Genomic DNA, 26,208 nt, shown 5'->3' with positions numbered 1-26,208 from the left:
TTCTCTCATAAGGCAAATCAGTTCATCACATCAAATCATCTATATGAGTAAAATACAACTCAAATACAGTAGCTAGATCATTAAAAGAAAATATATGAATATGCTGTAGTGTCTGATTTTGAGATGTTATTATTTCTAGTATTTCCATCACTTAAATACATGATGAATAAAAGACCTATATACAATTTGGTCTCTAATTTGACAACATTAATATATACTTTTGGAAAATCATCACACATTTTAAAATGCTGCTTGCCTATCACTTGGCAGCTTAAATAAATGTGATTTTTCTTTACCTCTGTGAAGAGATGAGCATTGTCAGAAAGCATATTATAATCCTGGGCACATTTCTTTGCAGAATTCTGCAAAAATTTTAGGAATTCTGTAACTTCTTCATTCACATGTTTTTTCATTTCCTGATTTTGAAAAAAAAAAAAATAGACACATCTTGGAATAAGACGCCTGGTTAAAAACAATCACTTCTCAATCACTGCATTAATAATTTGAACTTAAATTATCATATCCAGAGCAGAAATCACAAAACAGTTAACTGTGCAAAAAGAGAAAAGCTGATGACTAACACTACGACCAGAAATCAATATATTAATTTAATAAAACGTTCTGAATTAACATAAAAAGGAACAAACACTCAAATGATAAAATAAGCACATATATGAATAGGCAAGTTACAAAACAAGAATCAGAAATGGCTTATAAACACAAGCAAAGTGTTTATTTTCATTAGTAACCATTATGCTATAAAGCAAGAGATTGCTATTTTTCCCCCATATGTTCAGTATTAGTGAAGATATTCTGGAAAAACCTTTGTACAATAGTGGTACATACAAATTGGTTTAAAATTATTGCAGAACGATTTGCTCATGTATAACTGCAGCTCAAAGCCTTAAGAACATGTATAGTTTTTCATCTGGTAATTATATTTCTAAGAATTTATCTCAAGGAAATGATCACAGATATGAACAATGAGTTTGCAACAGTGATGTTCAACACAGCAACACATAACTGAGAATTCGGAAACTACTTAAGTAATAATTACACAAAAATTTTAAAGTGATTCAAGGTAAAGTTCTACTACTAGTACTTAACGTGAACTAGGGTGAAATATACTCGGAACTAGAACAAAATGCCTTAAATATAATAGAATAAAGAACAGAATTAAAGAATTAATATTCTGTCAATTAAATTCCTTTTTAAATTTTTATTAATAATATTTATTGTACCTAAAAAGAAAAGCAAATTTAAAATACTTCCTAGCTTTTAAATATTTTTTATGGAAGTTGAAGAACTGAATACATACCAAGTACTGCAAGTAGTCATTTTTATTTATTCCAACAGTTTTGGAATTTGCAGGGACTTTTGCATATTTAACCAATAAATCCACATAATTTCTCTGTTCTCTCTGTGAGAAACGAGAGAAACGAGGATAAGGAACTCTTGGTTTTGGAAGAAGAACCATTCCAACTGTGGTTTTAACTTTTTCCTTTGCTTGAGCTGCTGAATTAACTGTCGGCTCATTTTCTACAGAACCTGCTGAGGCATTCAAACTTTCTCCTATACGTCTGGAAAAAAAAAAATACAGATAACAAATATGTGCTTTTCACAAGAAGATTACTATCATGAAACTTCATGATTGTCAATCACCATGGAGAATATAGAGTGATTAACAGACTAAATTCTGAATTATTCTCTGCCACCTGCATTTTGATATTTAGTCATTTAGTATGAATTAAGTATTCTGTAGGATAGGATCATATCACAAGTCTACCTTCAATTATCTGATGGAGAAGAAGAGGCATATCCTTAAACAAGTTATTCAGTTTGGAAGTTTCTCCCCTTTATTGTAGAGGGGTTAATCACTCCTGCCAATTATATATGCAGGTATTTTGGATTTACATTTTATTACAATGTAAGTTGCTTTTTAGTACTTAAATTCTTCAATAAGATTTATCAGTTAACGTAGTGAACAAAAGCCACAAGGAACAGGGTAGGATGAGGCCACAATCTTGCAATTCACAAATTCATTGAGATTCTAAATTTTCTGGTTTCCTCTGCATTTATTATCTCAAGAATTAAAAAGAAAGTCTGAACACTGTGTGGATATATTCTATGGAAGCAATAGTTGTTTGAAAAAAGTTGTACAATCCTCTATCACTCATGCACATGGCTGAGTCGATTGAAATGTCTTGTATAAATACAGGAAATCTTGGCATATCTATAGTGAAATGCACTAAAGAAAAAATAGTGAGTAGCTAGAGAACCTGTTACCATATTTATTTCCAAAACGCTACCCCCAATTAAAAAAAAAAAAAATCACCTTATTAACCCAGTTCAGGTACATGAACACAAATTTCTTACCTGGTACATATTCTGTCTCTGTTACAGCTATTCAGTGTTATAATCTACATTTTTCATAGGAGTCTTAAATTACACACACAAAACTACATTTTCTTAGCCTCTGCAACTTTAATTTCCACCACAGTAATTGTACCCTATGATTTGGTTCCAAACTAAACAATAAGCAAAAGGAAGGGAAAGTAATGAAAGAATGAATGTCTGCTGATTCATTCTTCATTCCTCCATTCATTAGTATTTGAGTGACTACCACATGCCAGCCCTATGCTGGGTAGTAGACATACAACCAACACTAAGCACGATAAGTCTCTACTCTCTAGTATTTTATAATCAAGTGGATCAGGCAAACGAATGGGGAAGAAACAGAAGTAAATATGTATATCAATACAATGTGACTATGGAGACCTCGGGTTTCCAAACTGAACATATTGACTAGGTGACTGGGGAGAATCCTAAGGATATGGAAACCAGGGATTAAGAGGAAGAAAGGGGAGGGGAAAGAAATATCCAGAGCAATGATTCTCAATCTAACAGTATTAACCCTCAGAGCCTTCTGGAATCCTGTGCATATATATCTGGGTTGTCCCAAAATAGAAGAATAGAAGGCATTTAGAGGTCAGGAATACTAGATTTCTATGTGTGGTAGTGTCCTGCACAACATTCAGAGGTCATTTCAAACTTTCCCTTCTCATATACAAATAACTGTGGTCTGTTATTTTTACTGTATTATTATTTATCCAGCAATAAATTTTACTCTTTTATTTTTATGATTTTTTTGGATACAGTTTATCTTAAATCCAATTTTATTCACGTTAGCTGGTACATCTGACTGCATTAAATCTTCTAGTGCAGTAGCATCTACTATAGTACATGATAAAAATGATTTTCCTCTTATTTCACGTTTATATAAAGCATTAAAGTATTATGTCTGTGGCTACTAATATCTATGAATTCCAATTCATAGCAAAGAGGTGTCTTATTTCTTATTAACATTTGTCATGCAAAGTAGGAGAATTTCAGCCTCGTAAGTCTGAGAATTACCAATATCAGTGTCTGGATGAAGGGTGAGACAAACCCCATCTAAAACTACCACTCACGTGTTTTAGATCACCCTTAAAATACTAGAATAAATATGGTAAAAATTTCAAAATTCTTTAAAAAAAAAAAAAAAAGACTTAAGAGTCCCCTCAATAAGCAAAATATTCAAGACTACTCTTTTAGAACCAAACTCTGTATAGAAAACTAATCAAGAGAGCAGGTTAGTGACCAGAAAAAGAATATTGCAAATTAAAATAAGGATGCTTAGATTGACTCTGAAAATAATAGAGGTGAAGACATACTTAGCTACTAAAGTTTCTCCAATAACTGTATAAAAAATAAGCATATTTTAGGCTAACAAAATGAATATTAACTGCTGATCTTGGGAAAAATGTATTACAGCAAATTGATTTCTCACTAGAAAATGTCTTGAGAGCTATTCAAACCTAACAGTATTGTGTCCGCAACTCTTAACAATACTGCTTCACAGCTGTCTCTCTGAATATGAGAACATGTCTGTCCTTGTGGCACAAACTGGCAAATTTAATTAAGCTGCTGCAGCAACAAGATGCTGACTCAGATATGCCAGCGTAGGAATGTCAAGAAATTCTAGCAGTTTAAATTGGCTACATTCAGCAAAGAATGAAATGGCAGTGCATCAAGATCATTTCTGTGTGCAATGCTGTCAAAATCTTCATCAGGGTGCAAGCCAAAAGCATCCGACAGGATTTCTCTATCCACATTTACAGCATTATATTTAACTTAAGTTGATAGTTTGAAGTTTTCTTCCTTCATTTTGTCAACTACCCATTCTCCTTTTTTACCTTAAGTTTCTATGGAAAAAAGGCAGAATTCAAAACTTTTTGCTTCCCATGCTTTAAAGTCTCCTGGATTGGGTAGCTTCTTTAAGTAGCATTTGGAAATGGTACCTGTAGCTCCCATCTCAAGTCTACCTGTACCCACTGAATCTGATTTACTTAGGTACACTAAACATGTTAAAATTTTTTCTTTTTTTGTATTTGAAGCTACTTTCCCTTTTGCTGCCTTAAAACTCAGTTACAAATATCTATAACCAGAAACTAATTTTTTAAAAGGCAAATTTTTACCTTTTATTGGAGGGAGAAGGGTTGAATAAAAACCTCATGTTGTTGAAAGTAGCATAAACAGAGGTATCACTATTTTCCCAAGTATGTTATTTACAGAACATAAAAAATTGCAAAATTAGGGCTAATAAATTTACATTCTTTCTAGTTTTTTCCATCAAGAAAACTGGTAATTAAATATAGCCTGAAAATTCATTCTTACTATAAGAAAAAGATTTTAGGAGTTAAGTGTACTCAGCTTCCAGTAATATGTCCTCTCCTTTACATATTTCAGACTATAACCCACACTTGGGATATGCTAAATAGAACCAGATTGACAAAGAATCATAAAATATTTAAGAAGCAGCAGCAGAATGAATAAGACTAATACTGGAAATTTTTAGTCTGGAAAGATGAGCCTGAGATAAAAGTTAATAAAAGTGAGTTTTGGTTTTTTTTTAAGAGTAAAGATATATGTGCACTAAATCTCAGGACATGAGTATTGGTAGGCATTCTTTGATTCAAATAAACAAAGGCAGTTGTTTACCTGGTAATAAGTTTTAGAAGTTAGTTATCTCCAAGAAATGGTACAAGTTCGATAACAGAAATAGCTTCTGAAAAATATTCATAGGTGCACACGATAAGGAATTTACGGTCTTAACCTTTTGTAGTTGAGACTTGCAAAGACAATAATTATGAACTTTGGCAAGAAATGTTGCTCCTGAAACTGCCTCTTCATTTCTGAAAGTGTCTTATTAATACAATTTCTGCTTGCCTTTATTTGAACTTATCTATTTATCTGATGGAATAAAAAAAGGACTTGTTTAATGTTTTTAATGGCAATCTGGCAATATCTATAAAAATTAGAATCACACATGCATCTTCCTCTCATAGGAACTTATCCTTATATCAGCACGTATATAACAAGGATGCTCACTGTTTTGTGACAGTAAAGGAATGAAAACAGCCTAAATGAATATCAGTGGTAGCAATGAACTGATTCCACTAAGATATATCACAGTCACCAGAAAACTAGGAGGAAAATTGGAGAGTGAGATATCGCCATAGAAAATAGCTCATTATCTTTAGAGGAGTAGTTTTAACAATGAGGGTAGGAGACAGATCAATAGTGAGATGTTCAGTGAAGGTAAGTGCAATGGGATGTGCAGTTAAGGGAAGGTGTTTCCCCTGCCCCACCCCCCAATTCTGTTTCTCAAATAGATGCTCCAAATCTGTCTTTTGGCTGAAGCATTTAATCCATTTAAAGTAATTTTTGGTAATGCTATCTTGTTAACTGTTTTCTGTAGGTCTTATAGCTTTTTTGTCCCTCATGTCCTCCCAGCAAGCATATACAAGTACAAAGAAGTCTAAGTACAAATGAGAGAAGAGGTAACAAACTAACTAGGAGGGATTGTGAAATTTAGGGATTGAGACATGACAAACTTGAGCATGCTTAAATACTGATCAAGAGAGAACAAAGAGGGAAAAAAGACCTGATGGTCTAGTGGTTAGGACTGAGCTTCCACTGTAGGGGGCATTGGATTGATCCCTGGTTGAAGAACTAAGATCCTGCAAGTTTGCACCACTTAACCAAAGTGCCTCCCACCCAAAAACAAAAGAGAGAAGTGGGAGTAACAGACGATGCTAATTGACAGGATACTGAAAAAGTGGAAACGATGGGGTCCCATTCCATGCAGAGAGTGGAAATATGTTTCCTCCATTCCAAAAGGAGTGGAGAAAGATGAAAGTAAACGTTGAGCTCTCCTAGGGGAGCTCCAATTCTTCATCTGGCATATTATCATTTCTTTCTAGTAAACTTCATGACTCAGTTTTAAGATTCATCCACAATAGAGTAGAAGCAGCCAATCACAAAGGAAAGAAGAGCTGTTATAGGCAGGTAAGCAGTGAGAAGGGGAAATTATTATTGTCACAATACACATTTTCATACCAGAAATTTGGTGGTATGAAATCTATGGCAATTAGGTGGTATCTATTAAAATATAAAGTGTTTATAGTATCCACCCAAATAATTCAATTTCTATAAATTTATCTTATAGAAATAATTACAAGAAATTTATAAATGTTACTATTTAAAACTGCACAAACATTGTACAATGTAAAACTAACTAGAAGAATTAAAAGTATCTCTGTAAAGTAATATGCAGCCATAAGAAGACTGAAATAATGTAGGGGCACAAAATACCTAAAGTATTATGTTAAATGAAAAAACCAAATTGCAAAAGTTTTACAGTGTTTATAGTATTTATAGTGTGATTTCCACCCCCACCCGCCCCTCTTTTTTGGGCCACATACCGCATGGCTTGTTCCCTGACAAGGGATTGAACCCAGGCCCTCAGCAGTGAAAGCATGGAGTCCTAATCCCTGGATATCCAGGGAATGACCCCCATTTTAATATGCATCTGTTTAATATGCATGTGTAGAGAAAGGTCTTAAAAGATGTTACATATGTACACCAAAGAGTGGTCTTTTGAGGACACTAAGTTCTTCTATTTTCTAATTTTTACATTCCTATAATTCAAATGTTTCATAGTGGATATAGACAGGTAGATATACAACTTCAAGTATCAGAAAAATATCAAATATGGATATAAATAACCAAATAAATAAGTATATTACCTGCTAGATAAAATACATAGTTCTTTTAAACTTGGAGCCATGGACTGATCTTTATAATTTTCTCGAGAAAAAAACGTCTTAAGACCATTTTTTGGTGAAACATCCCTGAAAAACAAAGTAATTTACTTGGATTTGACAACTGAAATATCAGGCTAGATTCACGAGCAATTACAACTGCAATTTAAAACTACATGTCCCCAACCTCTCCTTTCCCAGAAAATCACCTCTTAATATTTTAACTTGATGCAGCCATGAAATTAACAGACGCTTACTCCTTGGAAGAAAAGTTATGACCAACCTAGATAGCATATTCTAAAGCAGAGACATTACTTGGCCGACTAAGGTCCATCTCGTCAAGGCTATGGTTTTTCCTGTGGCCATGTATAGATGTGAGAGTTGGACTGTAAAGAAAGCTAAGCGCCAAAGAATTGATGCTTTAGAACTGTGGTGTTGGAGAAGACTCTTGACAGTCCCTTGGACTGCAAGGAGATCCAACCAGTCCATTCTGAAGGAGATCAGCCCTGGGATTTCTTTGGAAGGAATGATGTTGAAGCTGAAACTCCAGTACTTTGGCTACCTCATGCAAAGAGTTGACTCACTGGAAAAGACTCTGATGCTGGGAGGGATTGGGGGCAGGAGGAGAAGGGGACGACAGAGGATGAGATAGCTGGAAGGCATCACTGACTTGATGGACGTCAGTCTGAGTGAACTCTGGGAGTTGATGATGGACAGGGAGGCCTGGCGTGCTGCGATTCATGGGGTTGCAAAGAGCTGGACATGACTGAGCAACTGAACTGAACCAGATGTGTGAGTTTAGATGTTTTATTTCTTGTATAGTTTTTAAGCTAGGCCCATTCTGAAATTCTCCAATTTCAATAATCAGCCTTGTTTTTTACTTTAGTACTCATCTTAGGCTCTGTGGCATAACACTAAGCTGTTTGATTGCACAAAGAAAATGTTTCTCAACTTATTTTTGCCTCATTCACTATTGTGCTTGGCCAAAGAACACTACAAAGACTGATTATCCAACTATATCTGTTTACTTGGCAAATGTGATCAATAGTGTGCCTCTACTAAAACCACCTGTAAGGTCATATATGATTTTCCATATTGTAATTAATTTACAGACTAACATACTGTTGTTAAGGCTTTCCATCTAGTAAGCATCAAATAAATGCTGGTTGAAGGAAACAATTTAAAAATTAAATACACTGAGACCCATTAATCTAGGGAGGCCAAAAATTAGTAGGATTCTATAGAAAAGGACAGTTCTAAGGTCTATAATGCAATGCAAAGGCAATGCAAAGGCCCTGAACCACATTTGGTTTCACAATGTCACAGTATAAAAGAGCATCTGTGTTGCATTTGAACATATTCTTTATAGCAAGAAACATAAACGAGCATATCTCTAGGAACTTACAACAGAAAAATCTGATCAAATAGCATCTGCAGCTGGCCATTCCTAAAATGGGAAATCTAGCATATTTGCACCATATTCATTTTTATTTCCAAAGGTGTTTATCTAAAAAACAATGATTAATGTACAAACAATAAAATTTTAAAATCTCATTTGCTATACACCAAGGTAGTTTCTTATTACTTGCTATGGTCCTGTATCTGTGACATCTCATTAAATTCTAAAATTTTTGCATAACATACAAAAACAAAGTCACAGGCCCCAGGGATTGTGAGCTCCTTGGAGGAAGGGAGCACTGTTTGCAATAAGCAAGTACTTATTAAGCACATATTGATTTTATTTGATAAATTTGAAGTTACATTTTGTAAATTGAAGGTATATAGCATGTTACTTAGATGACATTTCTATATTGTAATATGATTGCCAGTGAAGCAATATGAATTATATTACATTATTATACACAATATCATCATCTACATTATACCAGAATACATACTGATTGAATCTTTGAGTCAGGTGCTGTCTTAGCTATCTTTGTTGTCTCTTGTAACCTTTATATTCTCTGCTAGCAAACTCCTTCACTAGTATAGATGCTCAGTTAATGTGTGTTAAATTGACCTAAAGTAGCACATACATTAGATTTCTATTGCCAATATATTACTTAATAGAGTCTTTTATTTGGGATGGTCTCATACACTTCTAAAATAGTCTATGCATTTACATTATCACTTGATACAGTACTCTTGCCTGGAAAATCCCACAGACGGAGGAGCCTGGAAGGCTGCAGTCCATGGGGTCCCTGAGGGTTGGGCACGACTGAGCAACTTCACTTTCACTTTCCTGCATTGGAGAAGGAGATGGCAACCCACTCCACTGTTCTTGCCTGGAGAATTCTAGGGATGGGGGAGCCTGGTGGGCTGCCCTCTATGGGGTCGCACAGAGTCGGACACAACTAAAGTGACTTAGCAGCAGCAGCAGCAGCAGCATAGATTCCAATATTTTAAAAAAAGCTTATCAATTCTTAAAGAAGGTCTATTACTTGTACAGATATGGACTAGGTTCTTGAATACAAGAATATTCCAGTATCTCTCCTTCACTAAGACCAACAATAAATACACAATGGACTTATACATACAGACACAATCTAAATGCTGAATTGTCATCACTTTAAGAGAGGAAGTACAGTCAAAGATAACTCAAAACTGCTCAGTAGGTGTAGACGAGAATCATAAACTCTTAAGCCACTAAATTTGTCCTCTTGTTTCCTCCAGATCTCTTCAGGCCAGATACCCTCCTTTCCTAATCTAGTCACCAGACCCACTTCAATCTCGTTCCGTAGGTGCCTAGTCAGTCCCTCAGTTGTGTCTGACTCTTTAAGACCCCCATGGACTGCAGCCTGCCAATCTCCTCTGTCCCTGGAATTTTCCAGGTAAGAATACTGGAGCAAGTTGCTATTTCCTTCTCCAGGGAATCTTCCTGACCCAGGGACTGCACCTGTGTCTCCCGAATTGGTAGCTGAATTCTTTACAGCGGAGCCACCTGGAAAGCCCCTCAATCCACTTTAGGGGATTACAAACAGATGTAACTCACCAGTTCAACCTTGGTTCACCCATGGCCATCATGGAATTCATATTCCTAGATTTCTCCTTCACTCTAGTTCACAATTCTGCTGCCTGGCAGTGCAGGCTCTTAAAGGAAGAAGATTTCTCCAGAATTTGCACTCAACTGAGGAAAAACCAAAGATCAAGAACAAAATTAGGTGATTGGCGGGCCAGATACTGTTAACTCAGATGAGGCAAGAACCTGTTCCTAACACCTACTCTCATCCGACACAGACACTTAAAAAAAAGAAAAAGAGCAGACAGATGAATATTTCCAAGGTCTTTGAGGAAGAACCGCGAAGCTGACACAGGATCAGTCCTTCTCCATTTAACTTATTCCAGGAACTTCGCGAAAATAAAGACGGAAACAGATTGGCGTTTTCATTGCTCACAGACTAAATCCCATTCGGGCACGGGATGTATGTCTTGACTCAGCCCCCTGCCCCGACTCCCTTACTGCCAAAATAAATCATGCTTCCACCTTCCCAAAGATAATTATGGGGCAAATTCTGGCGAGCGACGAAGGGCAGACGCTCTGGATATCAAGAATCTTTCAAACAGAACCTCACTTTTGCGAAGACTGAGGTCTAGATAACTTAAGTGGCATTTAACGGGATCAAGAAGAGGAATCACTAGCACTACAAATCTGGTCTGAACGTCAACACTCCAAGTTCAGTGCATCTCCTGACACCCTGTGCGTACAGATACGAGTTTGTGAGCAACGCAGTCAAATGCTAGAGTCTCTCTCTCAGTAATGGACGGGCCTCACCTGTTCCTACTGAACCCACCTTCCACACTTTTGCCCGGAGAGGGGCTGGGGCGAGAGAGCCGAGGAAGACAGAAAGGCAGGCTGAGGGAAAGGGAACTAAAGGAGAAACAAGGTTCCAGGGAGGTAAGAAATCAGCCAGCAAAGCCGGAGAACAGGTCTGCGTTAGCATTAGCTGTGCAGGGTCCCGGACGGCCGATGGGCCGCCATGTTCCCGCCTCCCGACTCTCACGAGCGCGCCCTCCCCACCGCGTCTCCGTCACGAAGCTGCCTTGCCGCCCACCTCGTGGTCCGCGGCGGCTCTGGCCCAGACCGCGACCCCCACGAAACGAAAACACACTCCCCACCCGTCTCCTTTCTCTCTCGCTCGCGCACCCTAGGAAGGCCGTATTTAAAGGACGCGGCGGCGCCGCCTCGACCCTGCGTGATGGCGTCACCAGTGACGCAGTGGGCGGGGCCCTCTCCAGGTCCCCAGACTGCTGGTAGTCTGCCTTGGAAGCTGAGACAGGATTTGCTGGACCCTCGCTTAAGGGGCTGCTGCTACTAAGTCGTTTCAGTCGTGTCCGACTCTGTGCGACCCCATAGACGGCAGCCCACCAGGCTCCTCTGTCCCTGGGATTCTCCAGGCAAGAATACTGGAGTGGGTTGCCATTTCCTTCTCCGGGCTGCATATTGTCCCTAGAAAGTCCTCCACCTTGAGGGTATGGTAAATTGGAAGGAGGACAGGTGACAAGTACAGTACTGGGAATACCCAGACTTTATTGTGACTTTACTCAAGTGTCTTAACTGACTCACCAATAAAATAGAGCTATTGTGAGCACGTGTGTGTGAGCTTGGAGCGCCTATTTAGTAGTTTTTTGACAGGATTAAATGCATTTTCCTATACTTCGAAAAGCCCTAAAACCGTTAAGCTGTCTGCTTCTCTTGACTAGCAGCAACCTTTTACCAAGAAGGTTTGCTTGCTTACATCTCCCTTCCAGAATATCACATGTGTACTGACCTGTCCCCTTACCTCTTTGGTTCCTTGGAGCTAAGAGGCAGTCTCCTGGATTATATTCTTCAGTAAGTCCCTAAATAAAATTGAAGCTCACAGCTCTCATGTTGTGTTTATTTCAGTGGCGTGTGTGCACGTGCGTGCACACGCACACACACACACACACGCACATTATAGATACTAAGGGAACCCAATGAGGAGGGAACTCATTCTGACTGAGACAATTTATTTATTTATTTATTTATTTATTTTGACTGAGACAATTTAGAGACTACTTCAGAGAAGGTTCATTTAGCTGGGTCTTGAAGGACTACTAGGAGTTCACTGGATAAAGGGGCTGTGGTTTGGTGGGAAGAGCACAGAAGTATGAAACGGTGTTGCATGTTGTGAGGAGAACAGCTACTGGATCACTGTGTTGGGGAAGTGAAGGCAATTAGACCGGGAAAAGGGAGGGGCCTAAGAGGGTCTTTATGCCATGCTAAAGAATTTAGAATTTTGGACTTATTCCTTGAGTTATAGCGAAAAAACGGTGTGTGTGTGTGTGTGTGTGTGTGTGTGTGTGTGTGTGTGTGTGGGTGGGTGTGTGTTTGTGTAAAACAGTTTTTAACTGAGGTGTAATCCATGTTCCATAAAATTTACTTCAGTTATTCACTGATTTTTAGTTAAGTGCACAGCTATGCAACTATCAACACTACCAAGTTTTAGAACATCTCCATTGCCCTGAGAAATCTTATGTGCTCCTTTTCAGTTAATCTCCCTTCCCACCTTTATCTCTGGCCAAACACTAAGCAGCTTCATAATTCTACAGACTTGCCTTTTCTGGATGCTTCAGATAAACAGAATTATACAGCATATAGTCTTTTGCATCTGGATTCTTTTCTCCTAGTAGATCATCCATTTTTGAGGGTCATCTATGTTGTACCAAGTATTAGTAATTGTTTTGTTGCTAAATGGTAGCACATTTATATATATATACCCATTTTGTTTATCCTGTCGACATGATGAATGTTAGATGGTTCCCACTTACTGGCTATTATGAGTTATTTTGGTATGAACGATTGAATACAAGTATTTGTGTGAAATTTGTGTTTTCATTTCCCTTGGGCAGATACATAGAAATAGAATTGTTGGGTTGTATGGTAAATTTGTGTTTGACTTTTTAAAAACACTGCCAAATGTTTTTCAAAGTGATTATTCCATTTTATTCTGTGGATATTCAAGCAGAAGAAAGATTTTATTTCATTTTGCTAAACTGAGAAACTCGTTAAGTTGTACAAGAAGCTAATTTCATTTTGAAAGAATTTTCAAGAGTACTCATTTTGAGTTTATAAAATGATTCAGTGGAGCACAATTTCAAAAAGAACTTTAAAATGCAAGTACCTGGCTAAGTGAAGTTATCAGACTTGTTATGTGTATTTCTTCTTGTCAACCAAATCAAGATAGAGAAATGTGCAAGATCTTTTTTTTTCTTCAATCAGTACCACGTTATTTTCCTACCCCTCAGCTAACAAGCTTCCTTTGCTTTATCTGGGATGAACTTGGCCATGAAGTGAAGCTGGTAACTACTTCACTCAGGGAATTTCTTCTTGCATTTACAATCATCCATAAGGTATTTTCAAAGTGAGAATCCAGAAATAGTACTGTTGCAAACCCTTTTCAATCTAGTAATTGATTCAGAAACTAATGGGAGAAATACTGTTGCCAATAGTAGTTTGTTCTAATTAGGCTTTTCAGCAATAAATGATACTTCAAGTGAGGAGGAATTATCATCACTCCTGAAAAGCCAGAGAAATGCTAGCTATGCTGTCAGAACAGAATGACTAAAGTATTCAAATTTTTCTATTCAGAAGATAATAGTTTTGAAGTATATTTTATTGGATTCTATATGAGGTGGTCTCTGGGCTAAAATAAGACCCAGAATTAACTGTTCATTTGAATGCCAATCTTTTTTTTTTAATTTTTAAAATTTGAAGTATAGTTGATTTAAAATGCTGTTACTTTCTAGGTTATCACAGGATTTTGAATATAATTCTCTGTGCTATTCCATAGGACCCTGCTGTTTATTTATTGATACACATAATAGTTGCTAATCCTAAACTCCTAATTTATCCCTCCCTATCCCCTTTCCTTTTTGGTAACCATAAGTTCGTTCTCTATGACTGTGAGTCTGTTTGTATTTTGTAAATAAGTTCATTTGTATATTTTAGATTCCTCATTTAAGTGTTACATATGGTATCTGTTTTTCTCTTTCTGACTTATTTAATACCATAATCTCTAGGTTCATCCATGTTGCTCCAAATGGCATTCTTTCATTCTCTTTTTTTTAATGGCTGAGTCCACTGTATGTGTGTACCACATCATCTTTATCCATTCCTCTGTCAAAGGAGAGAGATTTAGGTTGCTTCCATGTCTTGGCTATTGTAAATAGTGCTGCTATCTTTCTGAATTAGAATTTCCTCTGGATATTTGCCCAGGAGTGAGATTGCTGAATCACATGGAAACTCTATTTTTAGTTTTTTGGTTTTTTTTTTTTCAACCTCCATACTGTTTTCCACAGTGGTTGCACCAATTTCTCAGCATTTTTTTTTTTTTCCCTCCACATTCACTCCATGAATGCTAGTTATTTATAGGTAGCTCTTAACTATCCCTTGGACTGCAAGGAGATACAACCAATCCATTCTAAAGGAGATCAGTCCTGGGGTTCTTTGGAAGGAATGATGCTAAAGCTGAAACTCCAGTACTTTGGCCACCTCATGTGAAGAGGTGACTCACTGGAAAAGACTCTGATGCTGGGAGGGATTGGGGGCAGGAGGAGAAGGGGACGACCGAGGATGAGATGGCTGGATGGCATCACGGACTCGATGGACGTGAGTCTGAGTGAACTCTGGGAGTTGGTGATGGACAGGGAGGCCTGGTGTGTTGTGATTTATGGGGTCACAAAGAGTCGGACAGGACTGAGTGACTGAACTGAACTGACTGAACTATCCCACAGAGAGAAAGTAAAGATAGCAGAAATAATTCCAAGTAGGATAACTAAATAAGTATTTGTCTTTAGAATACAATGTATATTTTATGGAAACAGTAAAGAAAGAATGGTAGGAGATAGATGTGAGACTTGTTAGGGGGATGAGACTTGTTATTGTAATTAACTGTGAGGGAGGCTAAAATTAATTTTTGTTCTGTAAGCAAAGAACAAGTCACAGTTGAAGCATCTTCTCCCCTACAAAGAAATCATTCTGGAATTAAAAATATTGTTTGAGAAATCTATCAGGCAGATAAATAACAAATGGATTACTGAGACATGACTATATCTTACTAGAGTCAGTATTTCCCCTCCAAAGGAGAAAAAAAATCCAGAATCATAGTAAACACACAAAGACTTTTCTTAGCTCCTTAATCATAGATAAATTACATTAGGAAAACAAGCTCACTGATGGTACAGGAAAAGGATTAAGTGGCTGTTAATCTAGCAAGAGGCTTCTGCCACTCTTGGATGTTTAGGTTTGCCTCCAGACAAACTGGGGATCCATCAGTGTCATTCATGATGTTTGTTATATTTTAATGACTTTGGAGATCATTTCAAATATTTATTTTACTAAGTGCAAGAGACGCTTAGGAATGTGGGTGGAGGAAAAGCCCAACTCAGTTTCCTTTAGTCTGACTTCAGTCTGACTTCCAAATATTTTATAATGTCAATGTCCTTGACATTACTTTGAAAGTAATTTGTGAGGAGGCTTTGCATCGTTAAAATTATGTGATATTTAGCTAAGTTAACTCTATTGGTTTACTCCTATCTGATCTACTCAAGAGAAGGGGCCAGGCTGGGATGATACAATGATAGCCCAGTAAAGTCAAATTTTTAAAAAGTCTTTGGCAACTTTAAAGCCTTTGGCATCATTTTGACATTCTCCTTTAATGATTTCTAAAGCAAAGATGACAAAAGTGTGGTGTGAGTTCAGGCTTTCTCCCCTCCTACATTCAGAGTAGATATCACCGATCAGTCATGGCACTCCTTTGAGAATCCTCATTTCTGCAATTCTGGCAGCTACTATCAATCAATAGATGTTTCCTCACAAGTTGAAATTTCCTTCTTTGCCTTTTCTGATCAAAGGGTAGCTCGATCCTTGTATATGTTTTGTTCCCTGCAAAATAGAGACAAATTATATTTTTTAAAGTACTGCCTTATAGACCAGTGCTTCTCAAACGTTAATATGCAAACCAATCACCTGGGGATTTTGTGAAAATGCACATCCTGTTTTAGTAGGTCTGGGATGGTGCCTAGGTTTTTGCATTTCTGACAATGTCAAGGTCATGAGTGATGCCAGTGCCACAGGTCTATGGACCCACTGAGTAGCAAGGTTGTCCTACTCCATTCTATGGAAACAAGCTAGAAAACTGTACATGCAACTCAAGAACCAAAGAAAAGAAAGAAAAATGAGGCAAGTGTTCCATTAGAAGCTGAAATTTTATTATAGGATAACCGTACATAAAGCACATCTAAAATTGATGTGTTCAATGCACTTTTAATAAAGGTAATGTAATATTAAAGGTACAGTTTCTAAGTACAATATAACAACATTCATATTAGAATGAAAATCGGAGTATTTAAAAGACAACATTAAATCTCTCTTTTTTACAGCTTGTATTTACAAAATGAATCAAAATATTTTTTTTTAATTGAGGACTCAATAAAATAACAAACGGCTGGAAATAAGCAGACTACTGTAAGAGTGAATTGAAAAGAAAACCCAATGTCAGTGAAAAGTTGGATGATCCTCTAATGAAGATCATTAGCAAAGTTTTAGTACAATACTATTTTTTAGGATTCCCATAAATGGCTTGCATTTTTAGTGTGGCAGAAAAGGAGTTTTTACATACTGTACACAAAATAGACAGCGCATATTTATAGGTACAGTATTACTGTTTCTGAACTTGCATGTATATTTACAGAAGGCTGAGTTTGTTACTCACAGAGTTTTGTGAAATTTGTGTGCTTAATCCTCAAGACCTACACACAATTAGAATCAGCATTTCATGTGGTCTTTGAAAATGTGGCTTTAAAACTTGGTTGTAGAAGAAAGTATTAACCATAAGGCTTGGCATACTTTATAAATTTACCAAAACAACTCAGGGAAAAAGTTGGACTTGGGGCATACCTGTTGTCATTGAACAATTATCAAATGCTGACATGTGCTGGCCACTGTGCAAACACAAAGAGATACTATCTCTATCCTTAGGAACCTTAGGATACGAAATGGGGCTAAAAAAAAAAAGTTTCAATCCCTTTCTATGCGAAGCAATAAGGAATGAAATGATCTGTATTCAAAGAGATTTCTCCCTAAACTGTAGCCAATTCACTTTAAAAGGTTAACTATTAGCATTAGCTCTCATTAACCACATGATTGCATTTATAATTAAGGTAACAGCAACTCTTCCATAAAAATGGAAAATGTCTAGAATTGTGGGTAAATATTCAGTGCATGGAAGCCAATAACCATGGCTTGAGAATTTATCACCTTCAATTACAAAAAGTGCAGTAAACAGAAACATTTGCTCTATATTTATAAATTGCTCAAAAATCTTTGCTAAAGATCTTACAAATTCAGTAATATTACAGAACAATTCTAATCAATATTTAATAAGGTTAACTACATCCTTAGTTAGATATTTGATATACGTGGATTTTTTTTTTTAAGAAAGCCAATAGGTCTTGGGAGAACAGGTGAAAGAATTAACTAAGCTCATTATTAAATGACTTTTAAATGAAGGTCCTTCACTCAGTTCATGGAACTGGTTGAGGTCAAGTTAACACAGAACATCCCTTGTCAAAGCTGCTTTATGGCCCATGTTCTGCCATGATAGCGGATGTCTCTATACTTCTCATGGCTCAGGTAGGAGGGGAAAGGTTTATTCTGCCATCAAGCCAACAAGGATATTTTATATAAATGTGTATTATCTATTATAGGAGCTAAGTACACAACTCTGTCAGGTGCCAATAATAAGGTGCCTTAGTAAGGAAAAAAATAATACTCCATTAAACTAGAGTGTTTCTTTAGGATCTTGAAGGCCTGGCAAATTATTTTTCAGCTTAGGAGATATGGTATAAAGCCAAGTAGCAAACATAAAGTAAATGCTAATACATTTTCATATATCCATATTTATAAACAAATTCACCCTATAGATGTCAAATATCCATACTAAGGAAGTAATTTTATCCTAATTAAATACACTCTAGAATAATTTATATCATGATATTATGTATTTAAAGAGAAAAGCATGTCCCAAATCCAGCACTCTGATACAGCTGCCAGTTGGGCACAGGTAGATATATATATATGTATATATATACAAATATATAGTTATACTCAGTGAAATTAACAAGACCCAAAGGTGGTATTGTCTAGGAATAAAAGGGTATTTTTTTGTTGTTCACAAAAGTAACTTATCTAGCACCACACATCAGAAAAACACAAAAATAGCACACTCTAGTTCTAAACAGCTATGTCTAAAATAGATTATATAGTAAAACCAGTATTATACAGCATATTGTGGATTTGATAAACAGATAAATATTTGCACTGAGTAGGCTGTTTATAATATAACATTTTCTTATCTATACAGAATGAAAGCCAAAAAGTTAACTGTATAGAGATGTGCAGAACAACATTAAATATTATGACTCAAAAGCAGGGACGAAGGTAATTTGAAAGAAGAGTAAGAGAGAAAATGTTTACAGGCCATTACAAGTTCTTAAGTTAATAGTAAATAAGGAATCAATTGCTCAAGTTGAAGAAAGCAGTAAACAAGAGATTGCATTTACATGCAGATGTCTAAAATTTGTATTTTTTTAAGTCTATGCACAAAAGTCATTTGTTTTATTGCTTGACATTCAGTTATGGCTAGATTATTTAACCTATTTTTTTTTTTGTACTTTGGAAACAAGAATATTGTTAAAGGTGCCATAAAAATACAACATTGAAAACGGTTTGCAAATAAACCACCTAACACTGCAGTTCTTTATACATATTAAAAGCCTTGTCTGGGGTTTGTCGTATGTTAAATATATTTAAACTGGGAAAATATGTTGTTGCTTGAAGCCTCCCATTGGCCCAAACATCCAATACAAAAACACATCTCCACAAAAGGAGCAGGCAGACAATACAGGTACATTTAAAGAAGCAGCCAGCTAATGTCCTAATGTTTAAAAATTTACCACTGTTTTATATGAGATTTCAAACCATTGTGGCTAAGAAGAGAGTTTTAGATTCAGGAAGATGTGTACAGTACATACAGATTTGTGTGTGTGTGAAATCATATTCACTATATTGCTCAAGAATTATCTGCATTTACATATGCAATCTGTTCAATGATAACCAAGTTCGTAGGAATACTATTCATCCATGTTAAAGTAATAATGAGGAGAAAGGAATCACACACGAACACTGCAAAGAACTTAATTGCTCTTGGAGAACAACATAATGGCACACACAGGATGTCAAAGCTAATAGGAAGCTATCTTTCATCAGTTCTTAGAAGGGAAAGAGAAAAAGAGGTGTGATGTTTGTTGTGGCAAACACTAAATGTCAACAGCAAATATGGATTTTCTAGGCATCTCCTTAAAATTCTCATATTCACCTTAACACAAGACTCCACGTTATGTTGCATTGCTGAGAAGACATTGTTTCTATTTGGACTGAATATAGGGATAGTATCATTCATTTATAAATAAATAAATGACTGAACGTATTTATTGCTCTAAGTTCTGAGGGTCTGGTTAAACATGGAGATCCCCTGCATTTACAATATCTCCTTAGTATGAACCCAGGCTTCTGGATTATTTTAAAAACTGTACTGAGAGCCTGACAAAAATGAGCTCACTTACACAAACAAGCAAGCAAGCAGACCCAGAAGTGAAACCAACTACTTTGTAAAGACAGTGCTTGCCAGCCTTATCTTAAGAATAAACAATAATAGGAAAGTCTCTTTCATCAAATCTGGTGGAACCTCTTTAATAATACTAGTGTTTTGGGAATACAATGAAGACGTGTATCACAGACTGTTAATAACAGATGATTTACTGTTGCAACTGCATTTATGGGCATATACCCTGATCTATATGATAAAGTTGTTTTTACGGGGTTCTGCTGTGTCATATCTTTAGGTAAGAACTGGGAACTAAATGGTATAATATGTATGTTAATAACTTCTGTGTGTACATGTATGTGTGTGTATAAACATATATATATATATATGTATATGGAGAGAGAGATTTATGCCAGTTTTCATAGTCTTTATCATCAAAACAAGGTGACGGTTTCTTTTTTTATCTAAACAACATGTAAAGTTATCCTAAATTTTGCTTTTCCATGGGGTAAGAAAATAGGTAATGCTTCTTCTGAAAATGTACTCTAGGTGTGGAAGAATCAAAGCGAACAATTACACTGAGGTTCACTGAGGTTATGGAAAGTAAGATATTCGAATAATTACTTTCAAAATGTTTCAAAAACATAAAATGTTACCCTAAAAACTGGCTCATGTTGCTGTTACATTGGTGGGTTTTGTTTCTCTTTATAGCCATTTGCTCTTATATTAACTCAACAGATTACAAATGTGGAAGTAAAAGACAGTTAAAATCCCCCCAAAAGGAATTTTCTGCTTGTTTGTTTCTAGAGTAGAACACAGTGAAAACAGGAGTTACTTGCTGGTATTTGAAAAAAAAAAAATTCATCTTTTACCTCTCTCACTGCACTGATAGGCAGGACTCTTATCTCACGACTGCTTCTAAAAATTTTTATACATACTATATAGAATTTGAAATACCTTTTAATATACAATGATATAAATAAAATATATCAAGAATATTTTAATTGTTAGAGAAACAGTGAGTGGAGTTTGTAGGACTGTACTTTGGATGATGCTCTCGGTTGATTATGACCTATTAGTTTATATTTTGAACATACTGGCATCACTTTATACTGCTCTGGAAGTTATTCAATGTTTTTAAGCACATAAGACGGAAGAATATATACATTTTGAACAAAACAAAATGAACAATAGTGAAGTTTACACACACGCAGTTCTACACAGTTCACTTGTGCCTTGGAGGGATAGTATTATCATAATTATTAACAATACAAAACACAATTTTGTCCCAGTAGTACTGGCCACCCTGTTTTAAGAGTTTTAGAAGATCCCTGAGCACATTGTTTGTTTCTTATAACCCGAACTCCAAAATGATAGGGCTTCTATTATTGATATCAAGATGGATTGTCATTCACAGTAAGTCAATCGTAAGGTGCTTATTTACCCCTTTTTTTCCACCAATCAGCACAAAGAACTGTCAGAAAATAATTTTTTATTATTATTATCTTCAAATAATAGCATTGGAAGGACAGATGATTTAAACAATCAATGTTTGAAACAGTGGCTTTAGGATTATTATCTGGCTGCCTCTCAACAATAACAAGTGATTCAATCGACATTCCTTAGCCAAAAACAAAAGGCAAAAAAAAAAAAAAAAGAAACAAAACCAAAAAAACTGTACAAATATGTAATTTTCCCTGAGGGATCAAAGTACACCTGGAAGTGCTCTATGTACATATTGCACTAGAGAGGAATGAAGAACATGTGCAAAAAAGCAACAATGAGAGAAGCTTACATCCTACTTAAACCTTTTCATTAAAGATTCTACTAGGTTGTTTTGCATTTTGGAATGTCGGAACACAAACAGCTATTCCTTAAGTCTAAAACTAAAAACACGTATTTCTACTATGGCACATTCAATGAAATAAAAAGTTCTCCAAAGACAGATAGACAAATTCCATCAAGAAAATAATACAAAGTTTGTTTGTTTGTATTTCTTTTTTTAGAAAATTACATTACTTTCTTTCTTTGTTTCACATTACAAAATCTTTTTTTTCTTTACACAAATCACATTTTATTGCAGGAATATTTCAAGTGCCATCAAATATTTATAGAAGGGTTAAAAAAATAGAAGTCTCTCTAAAGTGGTCCAGACAAGGCTTTGTATAGAATAAATCTTTTTTTTTTCCATCTTCTAGTTTTGATTTAAGTATTTTGAATACATTTTCTTTTCCATTGACACTTAGTAGCCTAGAAGCGGTCCGACACATACACATCATACATACAAAAACCACACACGCGCACACACACACACCCACCCACTCCCTCCTCACCTGACCCTCAGCCCATCCCCATACACTCACAGAGATCTGAATATCCACACTATAAAGAACAACCAAACTTAGAAGCAGTGTCTTAAGTAATGTTTTCTTTAAGTTAGAAAGGGTGAATTAGGATGCTGAAGACTTAAAAAAAATCCACACCTTTAAAGCAAATTAGGATGCTGAACACTTACAAAAAAAAATCCATAGCTTTAACCACAATTTGCACTTTTCATCTGCACTTTTGATTTCATTGTGACCAAGGCCAGTTTCTTCACAACACAATGCAACCATTTGGACACCACTGTAACCGAAGGTGTTCAGGCTTTGTGCAAAAGCCTTATTTACCATACGTTTAAAAATTGTATGAGGCATTATAGCAGTCAGGATAACAATGATGTGATTCCAATCTTTAAAAGACTATTGGACATTTAAGTTTAGGCAATTTTAATTACAAGAACGATTAAGAATAATTGTTCTATATCAGCAAGTATTTTGTGTCATCACACAGGTATTTCTATAATAAGGAAGAAAATAAAAATACAAAGTTTTTCACATCCTTCTCTGCACTTCATATTTTTTCAACAAAAATTGTTTAACTTCAGATCCCAACTTCGATCCGTATAATAGTTGTTCCCTCATTTCACCAAGCGCGCCTCTACTACTCTGTTCCTACACTGTCGATGTACTTTGTCTTAAAGTCCACACCCTGTTTTTCTTTCACAAAGACCTAGTAGCAGCATCATGTCAATGTATCTTGGTTTACTCCAAAAGCAATGTCACCATGGAGTGACTTACTGAGATTAGAGCATCTTTTTTTTTTTTTTTTTTTTTTTTTGCATTAGGTACATGCAAAATCCTTTCTGGGAAAAGAAATTTATGTTCAACATTGTATTCTCTCTCACCCTCAGAGAAGTCCAATTAGCTCTCATCATTTCACAAATGGACACTGGAATTAGGTTTAGTTGCTCTTTAATGCGCTAGCACCTGAGGCTGGTCATATTCAGAAAGCTTTGGTTAAAAAGAAGTTAATAGACTTTAATAAAATCATCCCCAAATTTAGTGAATCAAAATGACAAAAAAGCAAAAACAAACCCCAACCAAAATAAAACACACCATTTCTTCCCAAAAGGAGAAACAACAGGGGGGGAAAAAAAAAGGATAAATAAATAACTGAACTAAAGTTGGTACTCTATTCAGAGTATAAATACTATCGATTTTTCAAGGAACGTTTATTTAAATTAAAGATTTGATTTAACCCTTCTTGCCCAAATATAAATACTATATGCTGATAGTTACCTCTCTATATAAAGTCACATAAAGTTTTATATGCTTGTAAGAAATTTAAGTAAATACTATTCTCATCATCTACTTTTATGCTTAAACCCTTACTGTATTTTTGAAAAAAAAAAAAAAAACTTTTAAAAAAGATGTTATTTAGGCTTCATACACACTTCTGTGTGAATAGTTCCTTCCCCTTTTCCAGGTCCCTCAGGAAACAAGTCAGAAAGTCAGTGGAGTTAAGAACCGAGTGGAGGGCTCTAGGTGACCCAGCAGGAGTTGAATTCCTGCAGAAGATTGGAGGATGGGGGAAGAAACCCTGGTGGTAGAGGAGATCCTTTCTTCCCTGTAAAAGGGTGCTAGGAAATGCTCACCTTTACACTATGGGAAGATCTTCTCTCTTCTCTATAGACATGGTCTTTGATGTCAGGCCAGAGGTTTGAATCCCACTCCAAGTGTGACTAAAATAATCTAAACACCTATATTCCCAAAGGTCACTTATTTTAGAATATGCACACTTGTCTTATCAGACTGTTTCTTTCCCCTTCCCCCCTACTGGGAATTATGTAAAAAACAAAAGACACACACATACACAAAATTAAACAAAAACAACTCAATATTTCTCGCCTGAATACAAAAGCCAAACTGTCTTCTCAAGATTTAATAAAATAAATTACAGTCCACAGTTTTCTAGTGAAGATAAATACAGAAGAAAATGTTTGCAGCTTGCATCAACTTCACTTTAAAGACTTAACAATAGTTAACATTTAAATAAGAGAAACTGGTTCAACATCGTATGTTTCCTTTGCCCTCCTGTCCATTGACTGTGAAATATGAAGAGTGTTCTAGAATGATACCATGGAGAGGCAGTTAGTCTAGAAACCATTCACTCTGAAAGTCTCAGGGTTCTAGATGATACCAAGAACATAAACATTCACGAAGTAAATGCTTCATGTCTTCACACATGGGGAGTGTGCGTTTGCTCCAGACAAAAATCTTTGGGTCCTTCTTCTACTAAAAGCTAGATTCTGATAAATATTCTGGTTACTGATCTGTTCTTAAAGCCTAAGAATTCCAAGTTGAGACTGAGTCTACTCAACTGTGTGAAACGAGCATCCCCCCACTCCCCAATCTCCATGAGGTGGCATGCTCAAAAGCTTTGGAAAAATACTGTGCATGAGGGCGTAAATCCACCCCAATCAATCACTCAACTTTGTATGAAGCATAAACACATCTACCCTTAAACTTATTCAAAAAGCAAAGTACAATTTAGGGAGAGTTCTGTGTCTAATTCCAAATTCACACGTAAAAAAAAAAAAAATTTAATCCAACAGCATGATTTCTAGATATGACCAGCCAGTCTTTTAAAAATATTTGTGTAAACAGCAGCATAAATACCTCCCGACGTACCTTCCAAGCCTTCTCAGTTAAACCTGTGTTTCTGGTGCACATGCGACACGACAGTGAACACGCTAGCATTTAATTTAAAGAAAAAAGGTGCAAAATGAAAGTGCCTTATCAATTCAACAGGAAAAGCTACTCCAGTAACTACATTTTATATTAATTAAAACAATATATAAACAATATCTCTTTTTAGCTATATATAGTCTTCATGCCCATTTACCCTGTAATATATTATAATGCTATTGTTGCTAGTGCCATGGACCCTTTTCGTGCCGTCCTGCTGACTGGCAATAATCGGTGAAAAAAATAAAAACTTCCTTCATGAGACAAAGAGCAAGTTGTGCAAAGTAATGCTGCAACCTCCGCTATGCACACCAGTCACCGATTAGTGCTGGACCCTCTGTGGTTACCGACAGATGGGTGACTCTGTAGAAAGTCTGTGGGCAGTGAGCTACAAGAAAAGGACATCTTCCAACTTTAGTACCCGCCTTCTGCTGTAAACAGAGGTCAACGATCAAGAAGTCGAGACAGAAAAAGGGTCCATATCTGTAGGCATAATGGAAATCATATGCATGAGAAAAACAAGTTCAACTTTTATTTGTTTTCATTGTTTCCCCTCCTTTGCCTGACCCCGATCACCAAAGAATGTGCAGTGTGTTGGCGCTCCAGGTCTGTGCAGGGCCATATAAAGTGTCTCGGTTAATTGATTTGTTTGTTTGCTTTTCATTGTTTGGACTTCAGACATTCTAGAAGTGCTTAGGTGATACATTTACCCATCAATCTGCATGGCTGGCTCAAATTCTGAAGTGAACAACTCCTTGTATAATGGAGGAAAATGAAGTCGCACAATGTCTGGGTATATTGCTTTAAACGCCATTAGCTTTTCTGTATGCCGTCCACATAAGGCTCTTAATGTAGACACCTTGCATATTAACTGTAAGTGGAAGAAAGGACATCGGGTCAGGAGAGAAGAAATGCAAGAATCAAAAATCAGGGAATCTAGCCGAGCGTCACAACACCGTTTACAATGATGAAACACACTTGATACAGCTTAAACATCTAGTAATAGAGGGATGGTAAAAATAAATGATAGAGAATACCAGGTATATGTTAAATATGAATTTGAAGACAAATATTGTCTTCGATAATCTGTAATCCGGAAAGATGTTCATAAGCAAAAGAACTCAAGTCTCTTACTTCCTCCTCCTGTTCCAACATGCTTTCTGCTCTATCATCCTGAACCCTACCTTTTACCACTGGGGAAAAGGAAGAGATGTGGTGGCAGAGAACAGAGAAGTGGGCAAAGGGGCAGCCACGGGTAGATAAAGCCACTGCTACTACAGGCAAAGCCATCTGTTACATATTTTATGCAAAAGGAATACTAGCTAACTCCAACGACAACAAGTTTCTTCTCTAGAAAGAGCTCTGCTT

The 26,208-nt window shown here is 36.2% G+C and overlaps 2 protein-coding genes across 3 annotated transcripts in view; both read right to left on the bottom strand.

Moving 5' to 3' along the window:
• ICE2 (interactor of little elongation complex ELL subunit 2) overlaps positions 1-10,178 on the bottom strand; it is a 63,331-nt gene extending 53,153 nt beyond the window's left edge. The window contains exons 1-4 of the mRNA XM_052647108.1: positions 10,138-10,178; positions 7,131-7,235; positions 1,319-1,580; positions 297-416 (exon numbers count right to left, since the gene is read on the bottom strand). Of these exons, the coding sequence (XP_052503068.1) occupies positions 297-416; positions 1,319-1,580; positions 7,131-7,235; positions 10,138-10,178 (528 nt within the window). The remainder of the gene's footprint in view (positions 1-296; positions 417-1,318; positions 1,581-7,130; positions 7,236-10,137) is intronic.
• A 5,835-nt stretch (positions 10,179-16,013) lies between these two features.
• RORA (RAR related orphan receptor A) overlaps positions 16,014-26,208 on the bottom strand; it is an 806,543-nt gene continuing 796,348 nt past the window's right edge. The window contains exons 12-13 of one of the 2 annotated variants that reach the window (XM_052646480.1): positions 25,551-25,711; positions 16,014-16,050 (exon numbers count right to left, since the gene is read on the bottom strand). In XM_052646480.1, coding sequence (XP_052502440.1) covers positions 16,014-16,050; positions 25,551-25,711 — 198 coding nt within the window. Of the gene's footprint in view, positions 16,051-25,358; positions 25,712-26,208 lie in introns of those variants that run through there. The other variant, XM_052646481.1, reaches the window with a different exon arrangement.

This window comes from Budorcas taxicolor, chromosome 10 (assembly GCF_023091745.1).
Source record: "Budorcas taxicolor isolate Tak-1 chromosome 10, Takin1.1, whole genome shotgun sequence".
NCBI classification, from domain to species: Eukaryota; Metazoa; Chordata; class Mammalia; order Artiodactyla; family Bovidae; genus Budorcas; species Budorcas taxicolor.
This window is presented reverse-complemented; position numbering and strand designations above follow the sequence as displayed.